Genomic DNA, 21,191 nt, shown 5'->3' with positions numbered 1-21,191 from the left:
AATTGTGTTATGGTTTGACTTTGGTACGCACAGGAATTGTATTGAGTTGTGTTTGGATTGCTTGGCTTGTGTTTTGGGCTGTGCTGCGAATGCTTGGTTTGTGTTTTGGATTGTGTTTGAATTGCATGGCTCGTATTTTATATCGTTTAGTATGCTGAGCTCATTTCTTGGATGCCTGGATTTGTGTGTCATGGTCACTATTCACAAACTGACCATGGAGGCACCTGCATGGCTGCTTCCATGCTCCCTGAACTCTGACCTTGATGTTCTGACCATGTGACATCTGACAATATATCAAATCATCTTGTGATAATTTGAAGGGTTATTATCAGGTAATGGTTGAATCTGCTCAAGTTGAAGATTTTTAATTGCAGCAATGTTCAGCAGCTATTGAAAGAGGTCCTCTAAGAACCAGGAAGATGCCCATGTGCAGTGAATTCAACAGCTGGTTTTTAACCCCTGGTGTTTATATGCTGATCTCTCCTATAATCACAATCCAGTTTTTGTTTATTCCCATCAACTTTGTACTTAATATTAGTTCCTACAACCACATGTGATGAATAATGCCATTTTTAACACCTTTTAGTTTGAGAACCTCTCCCATCCAACCCAACTAGGCTCTTGCAGTGTAAAGATAATGTATGCACTCTAAAGGTGGAACAAAAAATGTTATTAGTGTCAGAAATTTCAAGGGGCAGTTTGAATTTACTATGATGCAAATTATTCAGGATATCAGCCAGTATCCACTTATGGCATTGTCCATTTGTATAAGCTTCCATTTATTTATGACCTTTTGTTTTAATCTCTTCTTCTCTATGTTGGCATCATTTAACGGTTTCATAACTTTAAAAGACATTTATAAGATCAGGCCTCAGTCTGTTCTGTTTTGAGCTGAAGAATCCCAGGCTATTCAGTTACCCTATGTATATTTGTTCCTTCTAGTGAAGGATAACACAATATGCTTGTCAGTTTTCCGCAGCAAAACTGTTATGCAATACTCACTGCAGGAACACTATTAAAAGCCCACAGAGTAACAGGTATCATGGGTCACCTAATCTATTTAAATAGTGTAAATGAGAATCATTGTTTTGAAATTTTAGTGTACTTTATTACTACTGTGATTCATTGGATGACAGTTGATCGACTGATGCAGTCAACATTTATAGAATAGCTACAGCAGAAAGGGAAGCCATTCTGTCCATCATGTCTACTGCCAACTTCCTGCATCAATTTGATGCAAAGACTTGTTTTCTCAAATTGATCAATGACCACATAATGAGAAGACATTAGCTATTGATACTGCTTATTGATAATACCCTAATACAAGATGGCAAAAGGTCAGTCATTCCATTTGGAGCTTCACTCTGCTTACCAGCTTCCTTTCCTTTCTCTTCTCTTCTTAAGCTCTCTCCTCTCTCTAGTGATTCTATCTGCCCCTCATCCCTGCCTTCTTAACTACCTACTTAAGGAGTCAAGGATGAGTTGGGTCGCAAACAGGTACCACATGGCGGGAATGAAAGGCTCAAGTCAATGGTGCTCTCTTCAAATAGTATGGAAATGATACTCAATTCGGGAATGTCTGATGGGCATCCTATTGGGAAACACATAGCCTTTTGCTCTAATGGATATAGCCATTTTATGCTGCCTACCCCCAAATACCCTAAAGTTAATCCGAGACAGATTGCAAAAAACAATCACGTTTAGATCTGATTGATCTCAGTTACATTTTTATGACAAGTTACTAGCTGTCATTAGAAGAAATTTTCTAAGGAACAAAAAGAAACAGGAAAAAAAGTATACAGGAGGGATAAAAGTGAATAGTTACCTTGATTGTGATGTAGTTTTTCAATGATTTTGACATCTTTTCTTCACTTCCTTTCAAATGCAAATGCCCTATACAAAAGAATTTCAAACAAGGCTAGAGTCTGATATTGATCAGCTGGTTAATTGGGCAGATAGGATTTAATCCTAATAAGTGTGAGTTGACGCATTTTGGGTGGTCTAATAAGGGAAGGATTTACATGAATGGTAGGTACCTAGGAAATACTGAGGAACAAAGGGACATTATTGGTGTACAAATCCACAGGTCTCTGAAGGTATCAATGCAGGTAGACTGGGTGTTGAACAAGGCTGAAGAGATGCTTGCCTTCATTAGCCAGAACATAGAATATAGAAGCAGGAAAGTTTTGTTGCAATTTTACAGAACACTGATTAGGCCACAGATGGAATATAGTGTGCAGTTCTGGTCACCACACTATCAAAAGATGTGACTGTACTCCAGAGGGTGCAGAGGAGTTTCACCAGGATGTTGCCGGGGATGGAAAATCTCAGTACTCAGGACAGGCTGGATAGGTCAGGTTTGTTTTTCCTGGCAGAGGAGGCTGAGGGAGGTATCTGATTTATATATGCAAAATGATCACAGGCATAGACAGAGTAGATCATGAGAATATTATCTCCATGGCAGATGCATCTAAGTCTAGAGGGCATAAGCTTAAGATGATGAGCAGGTGGTTTAGAGTTCTTTTAACCAGAGGGTAGTAAAAGATGGAACACACTGCATGGCAGAGTGGTGGAGCCAGGGACTGTCCCAATACTTAACAGGCATCTGGACAAGCACTTAAAATGCCAGAGCATAGTAGTCTATGGTCCAAGTGCAAGTAAAGGGGATTAGACACAGTGGGCTGAAGGGTCTGTTTCTATGGTATATGGCTCTTCACAGGATAAAGAAATTTTCGTGCTGAAGTGAACCATGGCTGAAATTGAAATGTATAAAGCCAAATCTGCCATCTATTTTACACCAAACCCACTTTCTTTACCATCAACTTTCACAGAAAGGAAAGTCAGGTAGTAAAGCAAGAGTTATCCGAGTCCATTTTCCTACTTGCTGTCATTATAATAAAACAATTTCAACTGCCCCATCCACTAGTCCCAATTTCATGCACGCAGCAGAAAAAGGGGAAGATGAGAATGAACGCTTTTGGGCAAGGCTATCATGCTGTGGAATGTGGCCAGAAATGAAGATTAGTACAAAACCAGTGACCACATTCAACTAAGCTGAATAGTTATTAAAATGACGGAGAATAAATAATTTGGAAATGAAGCAGAGAAATGGAACAGTTTACAATCAGCTACTTAAAGGCCAAAGTTCAGCAAAGGTAGAAAGGGACAATTTGGTTAAAAATACCTATGTTCCTTGGTTAAATACAAAATTAGTTAAACAAAAGATTTATTTAAATTTCATATCAATATTTCCTCCAGTGCACAACAACTTAGAAGAACTACTGGATCTAATAGGAACCTTAAGCCGGAAGAATTCCTATTCCATGAATGAAAATCTAAAAAGCTTAAACTGTTGGTCTATTCACAGAAATTCAAGATTTACAATCTTGGATTGAGGGATTCTGCCAATAGATTAAACCAGCTTAAAAAAAATCAAAGATCCTTCCACCAGCAAACAATTCGCTACATTGAAAACTTGATCTCAAAAACATCACACCAAAACATAGGTTATAATAAACTGCCACAAACCTTCAAAGTCAATTACATTGATTCTGTTCGTTACTAAATCACAAAACAACTCCCACACTTCATAAAGCTGCATGCTTGTTTCTAATGAGATCATTTAACAATGATAAAAGAGTAATTAAGCTCCTTATTCTGCACCTTCTGAACTTATAACCACTTCCATCTAGAAAGAGCTGCAATGGGACACTATCCTCCAAGCTCCCCAATAAGCCACTCATTGTCCTAACCCAGATATATATTGCTATTCATTCGTTGTTGGGTAAAATTCCCGCAATTCCCTCTCTCATGGCGTTGTGGGTCTACCTAAAAGACATGAATGGCAGTGGTTCAAGAAGGCAACTTACCATTATCTTTTCAAAGGCAACTAGGGATGGACAATAAATGCTGGCCTGCCAATGATGTCCACATCCCATGAGTGAATGAAAAAAATTAATAATTTACTATTATATGAATTGCATCTTTAAAAACCAAGAGACCTGGAGAAAGCTGAAATATCAAACATCTGAATTTCTCAGGGATTTTGATCCAAATTAAAATTTGGTAATGATGATGCATCTGTTCACGAATCTTTTATTTTAAAAAACGGTGAGGATTGTTTCCCTCCAAAGAGTACACAAGAAACTGCAGAATTAAAATTAATGGTCAGAAAATTACATACGGATTACAAGATAAAATCATACTTTATTTCACTACTAATCCTTCAAGAATCAAGAACTCAATGACAAATGTCGGTTAGCGATTAATGTCTTTGAATTCTATCTACTCTTCTTCCACTGCCCAATAAATACATACCTGAGTGTAAAAAGTAGTTGCCCCATTGCTCACACTGGTGGTAGGCCTCACATTGAGCAATCTCATTCTCATGATGTGGAAACGCTAGGTCTATTCCACCTGAATGGATGTCCAATTTATTTCCAAACACAGAGCTGAAAATGCACATAGTTAAGCTCACCATTTGTTATATCAAGTAGTGTGAAACTATTTTCTTAGTATATCAGCACCTTGGACAAACTTACAAATGTCTACTGAGGAATTAACTAGAAATAAGAGAAAATATATAATAACTAAAAATGGATGAGGTGTTGACTCTAACGCCTGAGGAATTGGCAATGCCTTAAATTTCAAATTCTCATATTTGTTTGCAACTCCCTCCACTGTACTTATCCTCTCCCTGTCTCTGTAATCTCAGTCCTATAACCTCACAAGATTTGAAATTTGCTCCAATCTTGATAGCTTGCATGTGCCTGATTTCAATTGTTGCACCAGTGACGACCATATCTTCAGCTGCCCATGTGCTAAACTACGCAAAGCCTTCTCAAAAATCTCTCTGCCTTCTTCTACATCCTTAGGGTACTCCTTAAAACATAGATCAAGCTTTAGTCTTCTGTCCTATCACTTTCTTGTGTGGCTTCATGTCAAATTATGTTAGGTAATGCTTCTGTGAAACCTCTTAGGTCTTGTTAAAAGCATTTGAAATGTGCAAATTACTGTTGCTGAATGACAACATGCAAAAGCACAAGTGCAGAGAGACATAAAATGAGCACAGGAAATGATTATGGTCAGAAATCAACTCTACAACGACAGTGTTATTTTATTTTTGCTCCTGTTATTTCACAGCCAGAAATTTTGACACAATTGATGCATGGTCATGGATTATTAAAATTAGGCATTGCAACAGACCAGTCAAAAGGTTAATACCATTGTAACCAGATCAGAAATTGAGTCCTATAGTTAGCGGCATCAGGAATGTGATTTTGCTTTGTGAGCAGTAAAACTCCCAGGTCAATTCTGTCATGGTACGTTCAACAAAAAACACAAGTACCAACCTTGCAATGGTGGAACACTCAATATGCCAGCCAGGTCGACCATTACCCCATGGGGATATCCAAGATGGCTCATTTGGCTTTGATGCTTTCCACAGAGCAAAGTCTCTCATGTGCCTTTTATCACCAGCAGCTAGCAAAAAAACAAGATCAACAAGTAACCCAAAAGTTATTTAAAATACTTATGTATTTTCAGACATGAATCTGTACTTCATTATCATTGACAAATCAAAATGTATGAACAACAGCGGATTTCTCCTACATGGTTTACTCTCCAACCTGCTTTCCTCATTGCCTCTGCTTTCCAGTTTACTATATATAAGAGTAGAGGAGAAACATTTCCATTTGGGGCTGAGACAAATTTACTAACATCTTTCAAATCCTATGATTGATCATTGACTAGAAATGTTCACTGTATCTTCTCTCAACAGACGTTGCCTGACCTCAGAATCACAGAGGCCATTTGGCCCATGATGTTATCACCAGATACCATTCTTCCACTTCGTCTCCTGAGCCATGCCAATGGTACCCTCGCAGTGAACAACCTAACTCCTTTTTGAATGCCTCAATTGAAGCTGCCTCCACAACAGTCTCAGGCAATGCTTTCCACGCCTTAACAACTTGCTTTGAGAAACTTTTACCTTATGTCATTTTTGTGGCTTTTGCTAATCAATTTAAATCTGTGTCCTCTCATACGTGATCCTTTGGTGAGTGGGAAGAGTTTCACCCTATCTACTCTGTCCAAATCCCTCATGATTTTGTACATTTCTGTCAAATTTTCCCTAAATTTTCTCTTGTCCAAAGAAAGCAATCCCTAATTCTCCAATCAATATTCATAACTGAGGTTCTTTATCCCTGGTATCATTCTGGTGAACCTTTTCTGCACTCTCTCCAATGCCTTCATATCATCCTGAAGCGTGGAACCCCGACCTGCATGCAATAGTCCAGCTAAGGCTGAACTAGTGTCCTATGTTCAACGTAACGGCCTTGCTTTTACACAGTGTGACCCTATTGATAAAATCAAAGATGTAGATTTACAGCATGGAAAGAGGCCTGTCGACTGATTATATCCCCACTGATCTATCTTAGCTTCGTTTTCCAGCATTTCTGCCATAATCTTGTACACTAAATGTTGTGATGGATCTCACATCTACCACTCTTGAAACTGATTGAATTCCAGACACCCAACACAATGTGAGTGAGAAAATTCTTCTTTAAATCCCCTCTAAACCTCCTGCTTTTCACTTAAATCTATACCTGTTGGTTACTGATCCTTCGATATAGGGGAAAAGCTTCTTCCCTGTATTAGGGTCCTCCTCAGCCTTCTTTGTTTCAAAGTAAACAACCCCTACCAGGCCAAGCTGAAGCACCCCCAGCCCAGGTAACATCTGGAGTTAGAGAGTGTGGAGCTGGAGGAACACAGCAGGCCAGGCAGATCAGAGGAGCAGGAAAGGTGACATTTCGGGTTAGGACCCTTCTTCAGAAATGGGGAGGGGGAAGGGAGCTCATAAATAGAGACAGGCAGGTAGGGTTGGGGAAGGTAGATGGGATGGTGAAAGGTGAGTGCAGGTAGGGAGTGGTGGGGGTTGGTCAGCGGGATGGGTGGGACGGATAGGCAGGAGAGAAGATGGACAGGCTGTTTCAGGTCAAGGAGGCGGGGTCGAGAGGGAAGGTTGGTCATGGGATGAGGCCGGCTTGGGAATTTTTGAAACTGGTAAAATCCACATTTAGGCCATTGGGCTGTGGGCTCCCGAGGTGGAATGTGAGGTGTTGCTCCTTCAGTTTGCGAGTGGCGTCATTGTGACACCGGAGGAGGCCCAGGATGAACATGTCATGCAGAGAGTGGGAGGGGTGAGTTAAAATGATTTGCAACTGAAAGGCATTGTCGTTTGACGTGAACAGAGCACAGATACTCTACAAAACGGCCTCTGAACCTCTGCTTGGTCTCAATGATGTAGTGGAGGCCACATCAGGAGCAGCAGATACAGTAGGCCAATTCGACGCTTGTACAGATGAACCCCTGTCTAATGTGGAAGGTTTGTTTTGTGCTTTGACTGGAGGTCGGGGATAGGTATGGAGGTGGATGCAGCACTTCCTGCGGTTGCAGGGAAAGATGCTAGGGCTGGTGGGGTTAGCGGACAGCGTGGAGCAGACGAGGGAGTTGTGGAGAGAGCGGTCCCTACAAAAGGCAGATAGGGTGGGGAGGAAAATATATCTTTGGTTGTGGCATCGGATTGTAGGTGGCAGAAATGACACAGAATGATACATTGGAAGCGGTGGTTGGTGGGGTGATATGCGAGGACAAGGAGTATTCTGTATTTATTTTTATTGGGGGAAGGGGATGAGAGGGCAGAGGTGCGGGAAACACAAGAGATGCAGTTAATTCTGCTGAATCTGCTCTTCAGCCTCTCTAGTGCAACTGAATTCTTTGCACAAGTTGGCGACACAGTCTTCCACCTGTAGCCGAACTAACTAACTATATAGATCCATCACAACATTTCTGTTCTTGTATTCAATGCCTCAACTAATAAAGGCAAGTACATGCATTTATGCTGTTGCCTTCAAGAATCTCTGGCCATGCACGCCAAAGTCTTTCTGATCCTTTGTGTTTCTGTGGATCCTACCGTTTATTGTGTACTCCTTTGCCTTATTGTCCACCAAAATTTATCACCTGAGGTAGTAGGAACTGCAGACACTGGAGAATCCGAGATAACAAGGTGTAGAGCTGGATGAACACAGCAGGCCAAGCAGCATCAGAGGAGCAGGAAGGCGGACGTTTCGGGCCTTGGCCCTTCATCAGAATTTATCACCTCACAGCTTTCACAGTTAAATTCCGTTGCCACTGTTAAATCCACCTGACCAGTCTACATTCTGTAGTTTGTGCCTTTCCTCCTAGTTACTTCATATATTCATGTCTAGATCATGAATGCACATCACAAATTGCAAGGGACGCATTACCAAACCTTGTGGTATGCCACGGGGTTCGGGCTTCCAGTCGCAAAAACAATCTTCGACCATCACCCTTTCTTTGCCTCTTGCCATTAATGCTATTTAAGTGTCTCGACTCGAAACGTCAGCTTTCCTGCTCCTCTGATGCTGCATGGCCTGCTGTGTTCATCCAGCTCTACACCTCGTTATCTCTATCTACTATTATTGTCTGTTTGATTTCAGATTTCCAATATCTATTACATTACTTTTGAATTTGAAACATCCATATGAAATTTCTTTTGTTCTAGTGGTGAGAGTAGTCTGTCCGTGATGATGGCTCGGTGTATGCAATCATATTTTATTAAATCTGATTTTACTAACATAACCCTCACACCTCCATCCCATCTAAATGGATGGACCAACCCTTTACTAGATTCCTCCAATTCTGGTCTTCTACATATTTCCATTTTTCTTATTTCAACGCTGTCAGCTACCAGAGTTCTAAACTGCAGAATTCAGTCTGTAAACTGCTTCACTTTCCTCTCTCTGCTTTTAATGTGCTCCTCCAAATCATTTTATTGACAAGCCATTTGGTTGCCCTTCAAAATATTCCTCACAGTTTCTCTCTAGATGTTTCGAAGCATTGTACAACCATAGCTTGTATTGCTAGAAACAAATTCAACTGCAAAGATGCAAACAGGTTTTCTGAATGATAGGACTCAATTACTGTGATGGGTGTCAAGTCAGATACACTGCTATAAAACAGACCCTTTCAGGAAACAAGACACCATTAATGATGCCACCCGGAGGTTGCAGGAACAGCAACTCATATTCCGCTTGGGAACCCTGCAGCCCAATGGTATCAATGTGGACTTCACCAGCTTCAAAATCTCCCCTTCCCCCACCGCATCCCTAAACCAGCCCAGTTCGTCCCCTACCCCCACTGCACCACACAACCAGCCCAGCTCTTCCCCTCCACCCACTGCATCCCAAAACCAGTCCAACCTGTCTCTGCCTCCCTAACCTGTTCTTCCTCTCACCCATCCCTTCCTCCCACCCCAAGCCACTCCTCCATCTCCTACCTACTAACCTCATCCCACCTCCTTGACCTGTCTGTCTTCCCTGGACTGACCTATCCCCTCCCTACCTCCCCACCTATACTCTCCTCTCCACCTATCTTCTTTTCTCTCCATCTTCAGTCCGCCTCCCCCTCTCTCCCTATTTATTCCAGAACCCTCACCCCATCCCCCTCTCTGATGAAGGGTCTAGGCCCGAAACGTCAGCTTTTGTGCTCCTGAGATGCTGCTGGGCCTGCTGTGTTCATCCAGCCTCACATTTCATTATATTCCAGGTAATGTCTTATAGAAATCTGTCTTCTAGCATCTTCCACAAACAGTGTCTGCAGCACAGAAAAAGTCTTACACTTAGAGATGGATTTCGAAGAACACACTCAGAAGTGCTGCGAGAGTAACATACACTGTATTTTTACACTGTCAGCTCAGTTGTGCAATGTGCAGGTAAATCCTTTACTGTAGATCCATGCACTACTTTTATTTTACATAAAACTGTTTGATTGTTTAGCCATTGTTGCCATTTTCTGAAATGAGAGGGAATTTGGGGACATCACCACTTAATATTTGGGGATAACTGTCAAACCTGGTGGCATAAACTCTTACAGCACAGGGAATCATAGCTTTCAGCCTGAGGCTCAGTCTATTCATGGAAATGCTGATCATGATCGAAAGAAAAATGTTAAAGGTATAAAGTCAAAACATTAACAACATGAACAATTGTAAATACATACTTGTTTCTCCAGCTGTGTCAGCACATATCCCAACAAACTTCCCATACTGACTACCGATAGACTGGATGTCAAAATACACATTTCCTGAAATGTTTTAATAAAGTATTTAGATAAGTAAATAAAAATCATGTTCTGAAATTATGACAGGCTTGCTTAAGAGTTTACTTACAGATCACAAATTTAATGCTTTGTTTACACTAGGGCAAAATGGTACTGAGATGCTTGTATCTGCTGATATAGAATGATGTTAACCATAGGCTAACCTGGTAACTGCCATAGCCTTAATCTACCATCCTACAAGTACAGGCAATTGGTCCATCATGTCTGTACTGTACTGGGTCTTTGAAAGAGATATCCAATAATCCCACCGTCCCACTCTATCCTCACAGCTCTGTAAATGTCTTCTTTTTCTAGTGTATATCTGATTTTTTTTCAGAGTTACCTTGCATCTTTAAAAAAGTGGCTACAAAGTAGTAGAGCCAAAAGTTTTAATCTGCCAAAATTGCCAAAATTCTGGAAGAGTCCTGCAGATTGGAAAATTGCTAACATCATCCCATTACTGAAGAAGAAAAGAAGACAGGACACAAAAAATCATAGGCCAATTACTCTAACATCTATCACAGGGAAAATGCTAAAATCTGTTACTAAGGGGATTATACAAGAATATACAGAACACCACAATGGCCCAGATTTTGAGATAGGAAGATAGCTGTTTCAGCAGCATAGACTGGGATTTTGCTTTGGGTTATTATGGAAGCCCTGATGCAGCTCAGTTCATGGGAACTGTTCCAAAAACTGAAATTTCCTTGGGGCAATGCCTGCAGCCCTCTGAAAAAATTCCATAACCGGAACTGGAATCAAAGTCTTCAAAGGGTTCCACTGACTTAAGCTAAATAGCTATGTAGGAAGTTAATGCATTAAAACCTGCTTCAACCCCTGGTTAAACAGTTAAACTGAACCCTGGGTCACTACTGATTCTTCACAAATCCTGGCATCCCCAGACCTGCCATGCTCATCCTTTCCCCTGCACACTGTTCCCCTGAAACTCTAAACACCACCCTAAGGACAGGCTTTCTCTGAACGCCTCACCCCAACCCCACTAGATCTAACACAATCTACCTCAGCAGGCACCCCCAACCTCCTGACCCACGACTCTTACGCTTGAACTTGCCACTGAGTACCACCTAACCTGGTAACTAGCCTAGCCTTAATCTGCCGTCCTACCAGCCCTTGGAAACAAGGAGCTAGATCCCCAACTCACATGGATCCAATCCCTTGCTCTCATGAGCTTACCTGCAATTCTCCACCCCGACTCCCACCCCGCCATCCCCCATGACGACCCCTAAACATCTCACTCACCTGGCCCTTCTCCTTTCTATCTCCATACATCCATTTGCCACCTTATATCTCCAATCCCACACATCCTCTCCCATCCTATACCTCTCTAACCTCCCACCTTAACCCCTCTCCCACCTTCTGCCACCTCCCCCTTCCAGAACCCCTGTCCGGTTGATATCCCTCACCCTCCTGCCAGCATATTCTCACAATTACCTTACATATTTAGCTTCTGTCAACAGGTTTCCAGGTGGCTACAGGCCTTTACATCACAGCATATGACACTTACTTCTGAAAAATGAAGTGTGATTTCCACACTAATATGCTTTGAAACTTTTTCATGGATTTCTGGATTCCTCTATGCTAGTTCAGCTGGGAAGGCACTTGGCAGAAAACTGTAGAGAGGATCCCTCTTAAGGCAAGTTACTTTTTTTCTCTCTCTGTTCAAGTTTGGTAGTAGAATTTCAGATCCTGAATGGAAAATCTGGGCCAGTATGATGAGAGAGAACCAACATCGTTATGGGAAAGAAAAATCATGCTTAATTATTAGAGATTTTTAAGGAAGGTGAACATCCAAATTGTGTATGTGTGCGCCTAGATTTCCAACAAGTTATTTGAAAAGATGCCATATTAAAGATTACTATGCAAATTAAGATCTCATGATTGAAGGGGTAATATATTACTACAAATAACGGATTTTCTAGCTAACAGAGATCAGTCAGGGGGACAAATGTACTTTTTACAGGTTGACAATAGTAACTAACAGGATGTCACAGGGATGAATTCTGAGGCCTCAATTATTCACAATCTATATCAAAGAACTGAACATCAAACGTTATGCACTGCTGCCAGACTTGCCTATTATAGCAGAACAGGTACCAAGGAGGATTTAAGCGGCTCCAAAAGATAGTTAGGTTAAGCAAGTAGGCAAAAATTTGACAGATGTGTGTATAATGTAAGAAAGTATGAACCTTGAGAGGAAACAAAGAAATAGTACACTATTCAAATTGAGATGGATTACGGAACTGGGTGGCACAGGGAATATAAATGGCTTGACCTATGAAGTACAAAAGTTAGTATGCAACTGCAGCAAATGATTAGGAGGGCAAATGGAACACTGACGCATATTACAAGAAGAATGGAATATAACAATAGGGAGCTGTACAGGGCCTTAGTGGGATCATATCTGGACGACTGTTTACAATTTTGTTCTCCTTATTTGAAATAGGGTAGAACTGCATTGGAAGCAATTCAGAAAAACTGTACTCCATTCATTTCTGGGATGAAGCGTTGATCTTATTTCTGAAGAAAAATTGAACAGGTTGGATCTTTACCCAATAGAGTTTAAAAGAATGAGAAGTGCTCTTTACTGAAACTGATAATAATCCTGAGGGCACGTGGTAGGGTCATTTCTGAAAAAATGTTTTCTCTTATAGGTGAATCAGAAGTAAGGAGCACGGTTTAAGAATAAGAGGTTCCATGTTCTGAGATAAACAGAATTTTTTTTTCCCTTGAGTGGGTGATTCTTCTTCCACAGAAAACAGTGAAGGCTTGTCCATTAAATTTATTCAAAATAATGTTAGATTTTTGACTGACAATGAAGTCAAAGGTTATAGGGGGAAAACAGGAAGGTGCAGTTGAGACCACAAACGGATCAACCATGATCTTATTGAATGGCAGAGCAGGCTTGAAGGGCTGAATGGACTACTCCTACTCCTAAGTTCTACGTTCCTAAGTCACCCTATAAAGAATAATTCTGAGGACACCAATAGATTTTTTGTCTGTTAATTTTCTAAATCTATATCCTCCAGGCTCTAAACCTCCTGTCAGTGGAAACACTACCTCTCTATCTAATTTACCAAAGCCCCTTCTCATTTTGAAAGGAAATCACAGCAATATTTTGTTTTATTACTTCCACTTCACTATTTGGAAAGAAGTATATCAACATGACTTCAGACTCTTTTCACAACATTGATGGCTTAACTAGCACTTATTTGCAAATCAAATTTATCTCAAAATGGTGATACAAGTGTCCTCCACTGGTCTTAAACTACACAACTGTGTCATCATTCCTGTTATGGTTCTGACAGGCATCAACAGCATTTTAAAAAGTTATACTCATATCACCACATGGAGAAAACTGCTAGACAAGACTTTTATTTATTAGAGCTTTTAATGTAACAGGTCAACCAAAGTTAGTATAATTCAAGCATTAACAAAGGAAGAATGTTTCAAATAAGGAGATATATTGCACTGTAAATAGTCAAGGCCACAAAGACATGTTTCATGTGAACGCTTGTAACTACAACACTTTTGCCACAAATGTTGGACTACATACAATTTCAGAGTCTTTCTAGCTCTAAAACTAACTTACACCATTACGCAGTATCCCTCTCCTCCCATCCCAATCTGATATCACAATTAATGAAGAGATTAATAGGTGATATTTTAGAAACCATAACCTGCAAGTTCCACTTCAAGACACACACCATCCCAATTTGGATCTACAGTATATTATCACTCCTTTACAATCATTGCGTCAAAACAGTGATTCCTTCACAACCCTTTTAAATAGTCTTGTGGCCTATGATATGACTGTAACAACAGCAATGTGTCTTGTTTAATCCAGAATCACTTGGTACTTCCATCTTCAGCTCTCCATCCTTTCAAAATGTATAAGACACAAATGCATTTGAATTATTTTATGGCCAGTGCAGTAATGCACCAGAGAGAAACAGTACAATCCTCCCATCTCAGTCATAAAATCATTAATAAAAGCACAACAGACATTCAGTAATAGGACAGTTGTCACTGCAGAAACTCACCTGTGGAGGTAGAATACGCATGGCCATTGTGAATAATTCTTTCTATAAATGCCACAATCTGGGGAATGTTATCAGTCACTCGCAGGTAAACAGTGGGTGGAAGGACCTAAAAAAAAGTAGAAACATTGTTCAGGATTTGATGAAACCGAGCTCCCACACTGCCTCACAAATAGAATTATAATGGCTTGGGAACACAGTTAGATATCAAAGAGTAAGTCAAACGTAAAGTTCAGGTAGGGGTGGATTGAGAATAATCACTTTGGTACCATTTCTGTGACTTCTTCCAATAAATTACTGCCCTCTTCGGATCCTGTCAATTTGTCAGGAGGATGTGTATTTGATCTGAAAACAATTTCAAAATGGAACAGACTGTACCAAATTCCCTTTTAGGAAACCTTTACAAACATACATCACATGATCTCGTCTCATAGCTGAGTTCAAAAATTTAGCACTTTTTTTCGAAAATACGAACCAACTGTTCAACTTAGTATCAGAGATAATGGGAACTGCAGATGCTGGAGAATCCAAGATGACAAAATGTGAGGCTGGATGAACACAGCAGGCCAAGCAGCATCTCAGGAGCACAAAAGTTGACTTTTCAGGCCTAGGCCTAGAGAGGGGGATGGGGTGAGGGTTCTGGAATAAATAGGGAGAGAGGGGGAGGCGGACCGAAGATGGAGAGAAAAGAAGATAGGTGGAGAGAGTATAGATGGGGAGGTAGGGAGGGGGTAGGTCAGTCCAGGGAAGACAGACAGGTCAAGGAGGTGGGATGAGGTTAGTAGGTAGATGGGGGTGCGGCTAGGGGTGGGAGGAAGGGATGGGTGAGAGGAAGAACAGGTTAGGGAGGCAGAGACAGGTTGGACTGGTTTTGGGATGCAGTGGGTGGAGGGGAAGAGCTGGGCTGGTTGTGTGGTGCAGTGGGGGCAGGGGACGAATTGGGCTGGTTTAGGGATGCGGTGGGGGAAGGGGAGATTTTGAAGCTGGTGAAGTCCACATTGATACCATATGGCTGCAGGGTTCCCAGGCGGAATATGAGTTGCTGTTCCTGCAACCTTCGGGTGGCATCATTGTGGCACTGCAGGAGGCCCATGATGGGCATGCCATCTAGAGAATGGGAGGGGGAGTGGAAACGGTTTGCGACTGGGAGGTGCAGTTGTTTGTTGCGAACTGAGCGGAGGTGTTCTGCAAAGCGGTCCCCAAGCCTCCGCTTGGTTTCCCCAATGTAGAGGAAGCCGCACCGGGTACAGTGGATGCAGTATACCACATTGGCAGATGTGCAGGTGAACCTCTGCTTAATGTGGGATGTCATCTTGGGGCCTGGGATAGGGGTGAGGGAGGGGGTGTGGGGGCAAGTGTAGCATTTCCTGCGGTTGCAGGGGAAGGTGCCAGGTGTGGTGGGGTTGGAGGGCAGTGTGGAGCGAACAAGGGAGTCACGGAGAGAGTGGTCTCTCCGGAAAGCAGACAGGGGTGGGGATGGAAAAATGTCTTGGGTGGTGGGGTCGGATTGTAGATGGCGAAAGTGTCGGAGGATGATACGTTGTATCTGGAGGTTGGTGGGGTGGTGTGTGAGAACGAGGGGGATCCTCTTTGGGCGGTTGTGGCGGGGGCAGGGTGTGAGGGATGTGTTGCGGGAAATACGGGAGATGGGGTCAAGGGCGTTCTTGATCACTGTGGGGGGAAAGTTGCGGTCCTTGAAGAACTTGGACATCTGGGATGTACGGGAGTGGAATGTCTTATCGTGGGAGCAGATGCGGCGGAGGCGGAGGAATTGGGAATAGGGGATGGAATTTTTGCAGGAGGGTGGGTGGGAGGAGGTGTATTCTAGGTAGCTGTGGGAGTCGGTGGGCTTGAAATGGACATCAGTTACAAGTTGGTTGCCTGAGATGGAGACTGAAAGGTCCAGGAAGGTGAGGGATGTGCTGGAGATGGCCCAGGTGAACTGAAGGTTGGGGTGGAAGGTGTTGGTGAAGTGGATGAACTGTTCGAGCTCCTCTGGGGAGCAAGAGGCGGCGCCGATACAGTCATCAATGTACCGGAGGAAGAGGTGGGGTTTGGTGCCTGTGTAGGTGCGGAAGAGGGACTGTTCCATGTAACCTACAAAGAGGCAGGCATAGCTGGGGCCCATGCGGGTGCCCATGGCCACCCGCTTAGTCTGTAGGAAGTGGGACATCTGCTCCCACGATAAGAAAATTCCATCCCCTATTCCCAATTCCTCCGCCTCCGCCGCATCTGCTCCCACCTATACTCTCTCCACCTATCTTCTTTTCTCACCATCTTCGGTCCGCCTCCCCCTCTCTCCCTATTTATTCCAGAACCCTCACCCCATCCCCCTCTCTGATGAAGGGTCTAGGCCCGAAACGTCAGCTTTTGTGCTCCTGAGATGCTGCTTGGCCTGCTGTGTTCATCCAGCCTCACATTTTGTCAACTGTTCAACTTTCCAAGTTTAACTTTGTGCAATAGTGTAAACCAGGTGACACGAAATTGGCAGCAGAAAGAAAAATAGGAAGAGGTATAAAATGGAGCTGGCATCAGCCTCATGGAGGATACAAGACACATATCCTCAAGTCCAACAGTCTGTGTCAGAACTAGTACCTGCCAACACACAGGTTTGAGTATCCCATTAACACTGTCAAAGCTACTGTGCTTGAAAAAAATGAGTAATTGGAGCAAAAAGAGGTCTTCCCAATATACAAACTCGGGAGAAAAGACAGATGTCAAAGTGATATGATACATTTTGGCAGGAAGGACAAGAAGCCACATAAAATAGAGGGATTAACTCAAAATGAGGAAATAGATGGGTTGGAGTGGTTTGTGTGTAAAAATTGTTAAGCAGGCAAGTCAGGTTAAGAAAGTGGTTAAAAGACAACCAGATTTTATATATGGAGGTATGGGGCATGAAAGCAAAAAGGTTATGATGAATTTTAAGAAAACATTCAGACTCATGTGGAGATCTGTGACTATTTCAGGCTTTGCACTTTAGGAAGAATGTGAAGGTGATGAAGAGGATTCAGAAAAGATTCATGACAATGGCTCCACAGAAGATGATGAGTTATGAAGATAGGTTGGCAAAGCTGGAGATGTTCTCATGCACAAGTGGATTAAAACAGCCCCTATCCTGTGACAGCATATGGCTCTGCTTATTTTGAACTTTGAGATTACCAGTAAAAGCAGCAAGTGCCACTGGAAGTGAACTGTTGGAGGGCCTGTACTTAGCGAGTGCAGTATTGTTGGAAGTGCTGTCATTTGGAAAAGGCATTAAACCCAATCCCCGTGTACAATGTGTAGGAACTTACTGTGCATGCAACTGACCACCACGTTTTCTTTATTAGAATGGTTCAAAAGTACTTCAGTAGCTGTAGAACACTTTGGGATGTCTTGAGGTCATGGAAGGTGTTACAAGCATCCAAGTCATTTCTTTACCCTCAGCACAAATCTTTTCTCTGTCACCAATTCCCACGAATCAAAACTTGCTTCATTTCTCCCTTTTCAGTTGATGTTTGAACTGCAATATAGTTCCTGCTCTTTTATTCGCTGATGCTTACTATTGCCCAATTCCCCATCTCTAGTCCAAGTTTGATAACCACATTTTATATAATACAACTATAAGCAATCATTCCAAAGTAACTGCTTCACAAACCAAGACACTTTGTTAACCAGTTGAAAATGTAAATCGTATAACATATACAGATTCAGCTTTTGTTTGCAATGGCTCTTTGAAAGAGTCATCCAATTAATCCCACTCCCCTGCTTTTCCCCAAACATCTGCTTTTCTCAAATGTATCCAATTCTCCTTATGTAAAGTTATTAATGAATCTGCTACCACTACTTATTAAGCTCTACATACCAGAACATGACAATTTACTGTGTCGAAGAAATTAGCCTCATTTTCCTTATGGTTCTTTACTAATTATCTTAAATGTTTTTCATCTTGCTATCATCACTTGCCAGTGACAAGACTTTCTCCTTAACCTCCTCTGTTCTAAGAAGCCTACTCAATTCAATTTAAAAGGCTTATGAATGGTCAGGAGCTATTCAAATGGGTGTGTTACCATTGCAAAAGGAAACATTTGTTATACCTTTAAACATGCCATATCTTGTTTGAAATCCTCTTCATAGAAGCGCGAAAGTACTGTAGGTGAAATATTCAACTGTAATTGGGAAAATAATAGTTAGTTTACAATTTTAATTTCCATTGTTTCAGACTAAATGCTTCCCGAGAATCAATCCTGGTAATTTACCTCGTTGGCCCTTTGAATTATTTTGTCATCAATATCTGTGATAACCATCACCATAATGACATCGATGTCAAAGATCTTGGTCAGTATTCTTCTTAGGATGTCAAATCGAACATAGGAGCTAGAAAACAAATCACAGGAGTGAAAACATTATAGCTATTCCAATTTCAAATATGTGCAATGCATGTAGGGCAAATAATCTAAGGGTTATTTCTAGGTGAAGGGAATCAGTCTAGTTATGAGGTCTTGGTCCAGATTTGGGTGTGAATGCAGGTTCTTGCTTGACCATTTATTTATACCTCAATTAGAAGAGACCATCATCTTATTGAGCTGAATTTTACATTTCTCCATAGGATGAGAGTGGCAGAGTAGGGAGTAGGTTACAAGTTGGGAGCAAACCAATAAAGCATCAGGTAATCAATTAGTAACCAGCTGACTGAATTGAATTAACTCTATTGTCACATACACTCAAATGAGTACAATAAAAAGTTTACAATCACCGCATTACAACGCCTTCTTAGAGAACAGAAAAAATTAGAGAAGTGAAGAAAAAAATATGCTGGCATTACAGACATAATAAATATGCGACATCTGCAGCCAAAGCGGGACTTGTGACCCGGCAATGGCGCGACCTGGCAGCAGAGCTGGGACTCTTGATTATGGGGCAATTGTGGGCTCAGTGGCAAAAAGATGGCACCTGAAGTGGGGCGACCCCTACATTGGTAGATCCAGAGTAAGTGGTGGAGATCTCCCTTGAGCCTAGATGCCAGCATGGACTGAGTTAGAGAAACAGATATTCTGAACTTTTTAACTTCTTTATTTTTTTCTAATTTATTCCCATTGCGTTTGCAATCAACACCACAAAAGTTCTCCTGGGCTCTGTTTCAAAGTAAGAAACCAGATCAGTCAAGGACCATGATGGAAGACAAGGCTTTTTTTCCTCAAGGCTAGTGGAAACAGTAATGAAACAAAAACAATTGCTCATCAAGCATCACTCCATATTTGAAGAAATACGAAGAAAATGCGGATTGCCGGGTCCAGGAAAAGCTTTTTTAGGGAAGGTTGGCAGTTTAAAGGTCTACCAGCTGGTGGAGTAGAAACAACTGGTGTTCCAGGTGTCAGAATTTAAACTTATGCCTGGGGCAGCTAGCCCAAATTTTGGCGCCGCTCCACTGATGTTATGTTGAAGGGATTTTGCTGGGCTGACTGGGATTGCCGGACTCCCTTTCAAGCCAGGTTGGGACTAATCAAGAAAACATAGGAAATAGGGTGGGCTGTGAAGAAAAGTAGCAAACTTAAATGTTTGAAAAACTCAACCAACTTTTAAATGTAAACTTGAATGTTAACGATAATGATAATAACCCAGCAGATGGAGCTCTAGAGAAGCCTCAAAGCTCTAGGACAAAATGTAATATGACAGCCAAGTCAGAAAATAACATGAAAATGTCTGTTACAGTTCTACTACATAATAACACAAGGAAGTTCAACAGTGCAGACACCGGAATACAGGATGCCCCCATAATGAATGCTAATACATTAAAAGATGGAGACACTGTGCCTGCTTATTTGTGAATGAGTCATGTTCTGAAGGGAGGGCTGCATCCTCCGGTCCAAACTCAACCAGCAGTGCACCAAAAACAAGAACACCATCTTGGACTGTGAGAAAGAGGAGTGTGGTGAATCACCATCAACACCTCAAATCTCTGTGTGAAGGAAATTCACCTTCTCAAGGACGGAGGATAGTGCTATAACTTTCCCCAGACTGCTCCTGGCCTGAAGTCTTGCGCTTCAAGGAAGGGAAAGTGAAAAGAAAATTTCCACACAAAATCTCTCCTTCCCCCGCTGCATCCCAAAACCAGCCCAGCTCATCCCCTCCCCCCACTGTATCCCAAAACCAGCCCAGTTCTTCCCCTCCCCCCACTGCACCACATAACCAGCCCAGCTCATCCCCTTCCCCCACTGTATCCCAAAACCAGCCCAGTTCTTCCCCTCCCCCCACTGCACCACATAACCAGCCCAGCTCATCCCCTCCCCCCACTGTATCCCAAAACCAGCCCAGCTCATCCCCTCCCCCCACTGTATCCCAAAACCAGCCCAGTTCTTCCCCTCCCCCCACTGCACCACATAACCAGCCCAGCTCATCCCCTCCCCCCACTGTATCCCAAAACCAGTCCAACCTGTCTCTGCCTCCCTAACCTGTTCTTCCTCTCACCCATCCCTTCCTCCCACCCCAAGCCGCACCCCCATTTCCTACCTACTAACCTCATCCCACCTCCTTGACCTGACCGTCTTCCCCGGACTGACCTATCCCCTCCCTACCTCCCCACCTGTACTCTCCTCTCCACCTATCTTCTTTTCTCTCCATCTTCGGTCCGCCTCCCCCTCTCTCCCTATTTATTCCGGAACCCTCTCCCCATTCCCCTTTTCTGGTGAAGGGTCTAGGCCCGAAACGTCAGCTTTTGTGCTCCTGAGATGCTGCTGGCCCTGCTGTGTTCATCCAGCTCCACACTTTGTTATTTTTCCCACGCACATGACTGAGTGTGTCAGCCTTTCCACTAGGATATTCCAATTCACCACTGCTTGTGGCACGTTTTCCTCATCTCTCTTGTGCTCGTGTGTTTCCATATCCCCCCCACCCCAACCTTTGCCCTTCCTCATTCTCTCCAACATCCTCTAATCCCAAACACCTGAACACAGTGCAAAACCTATATTCCTG

At 42.4% G+C, this 21,191-nt stretch overlaps 2 protein-coding genes across 5 annotated transcripts in view; one reads left to right on the top strand and one right to left on the bottom strand.

The window, feature by feature from the left end:
* Nucleotides 1-6,933, top strand: part of naxd (NAD(P)HX dehydratase) — a 68,522-nt gene extending 61,589 nt beyond the window's left edge. The window contains exon 10 of the mRNA XM_059646444.1: nt 5,780-6,933. Coding sequence (XP_059502427.1) covers nt 5,780-5,822 — 43 coding nt within the window. The 3' untranslated portion in view covers nt 5,823-6,933. The remainder of the gene's footprint in view (nt 1-5,779) is intronic.
* Nucleotides 1-21,191, bottom strand: part of cars2 (cysteinyl-tRNA synthetase 2, mitochondrial) — a 78,668-nt gene that overhangs the window by 39,762 nt on the left and 17,715 nt on the right. For 3 of the 4 annotated variants that reach the window (XM_048532452.2, XM_048532450.2, XM_048532448.2), the window contains 7 exons: nt 18,479-18,596; nt 18,317-18,388; nt 14,241-14,346; nt 10,081-10,164; nt 5,352-5,481; nt 4,318-4,451; nt 1,826-1,893 (listed from right to left, as the gene is read on the bottom strand). In XM_048532452.2, coding sequence (XP_048388409.1) covers nt 1,826-1,893; nt 4,318-4,451; nt 5,352-5,481; nt 10,081-10,164; nt 14,241-14,346; nt 18,317-18,388; nt 18,479-18,532 — 648 coding nt within the window. In that variant the 5' untranslated portion in view covers nt 18,533-18,596. The remainder of the gene's footprint in view (nt 1-1,825; nt 1,894-4,317; nt 4,452-5,351; nt 5,482-10,080; nt 10,165-14,240; nt 14,347-18,316; nt 18,389-18,478; nt 18,597-21,191) is intronic. The other variant, XM_048532449.2, reaches the window with a different exon arrangement.

This window comes from Stegostoma tigrinum, chromosome 6, assembly GCF_030684315.1.
Source record: "Stegostoma tigrinum isolate sSteTig4 chromosome 6, sSteTig4.hap1, whole genome shotgun sequence".
Classification (NCBI taxonomy): domain Eukaryota; kingdom Metazoa; phylum Chordata; class Chondrichthyes; order Orectolobiformes; family Stegostomatidae; genus Stegostoma; species Stegostoma tigrinum.
This window is presented reverse-complemented; position numbering and strand designations above follow the sequence as displayed.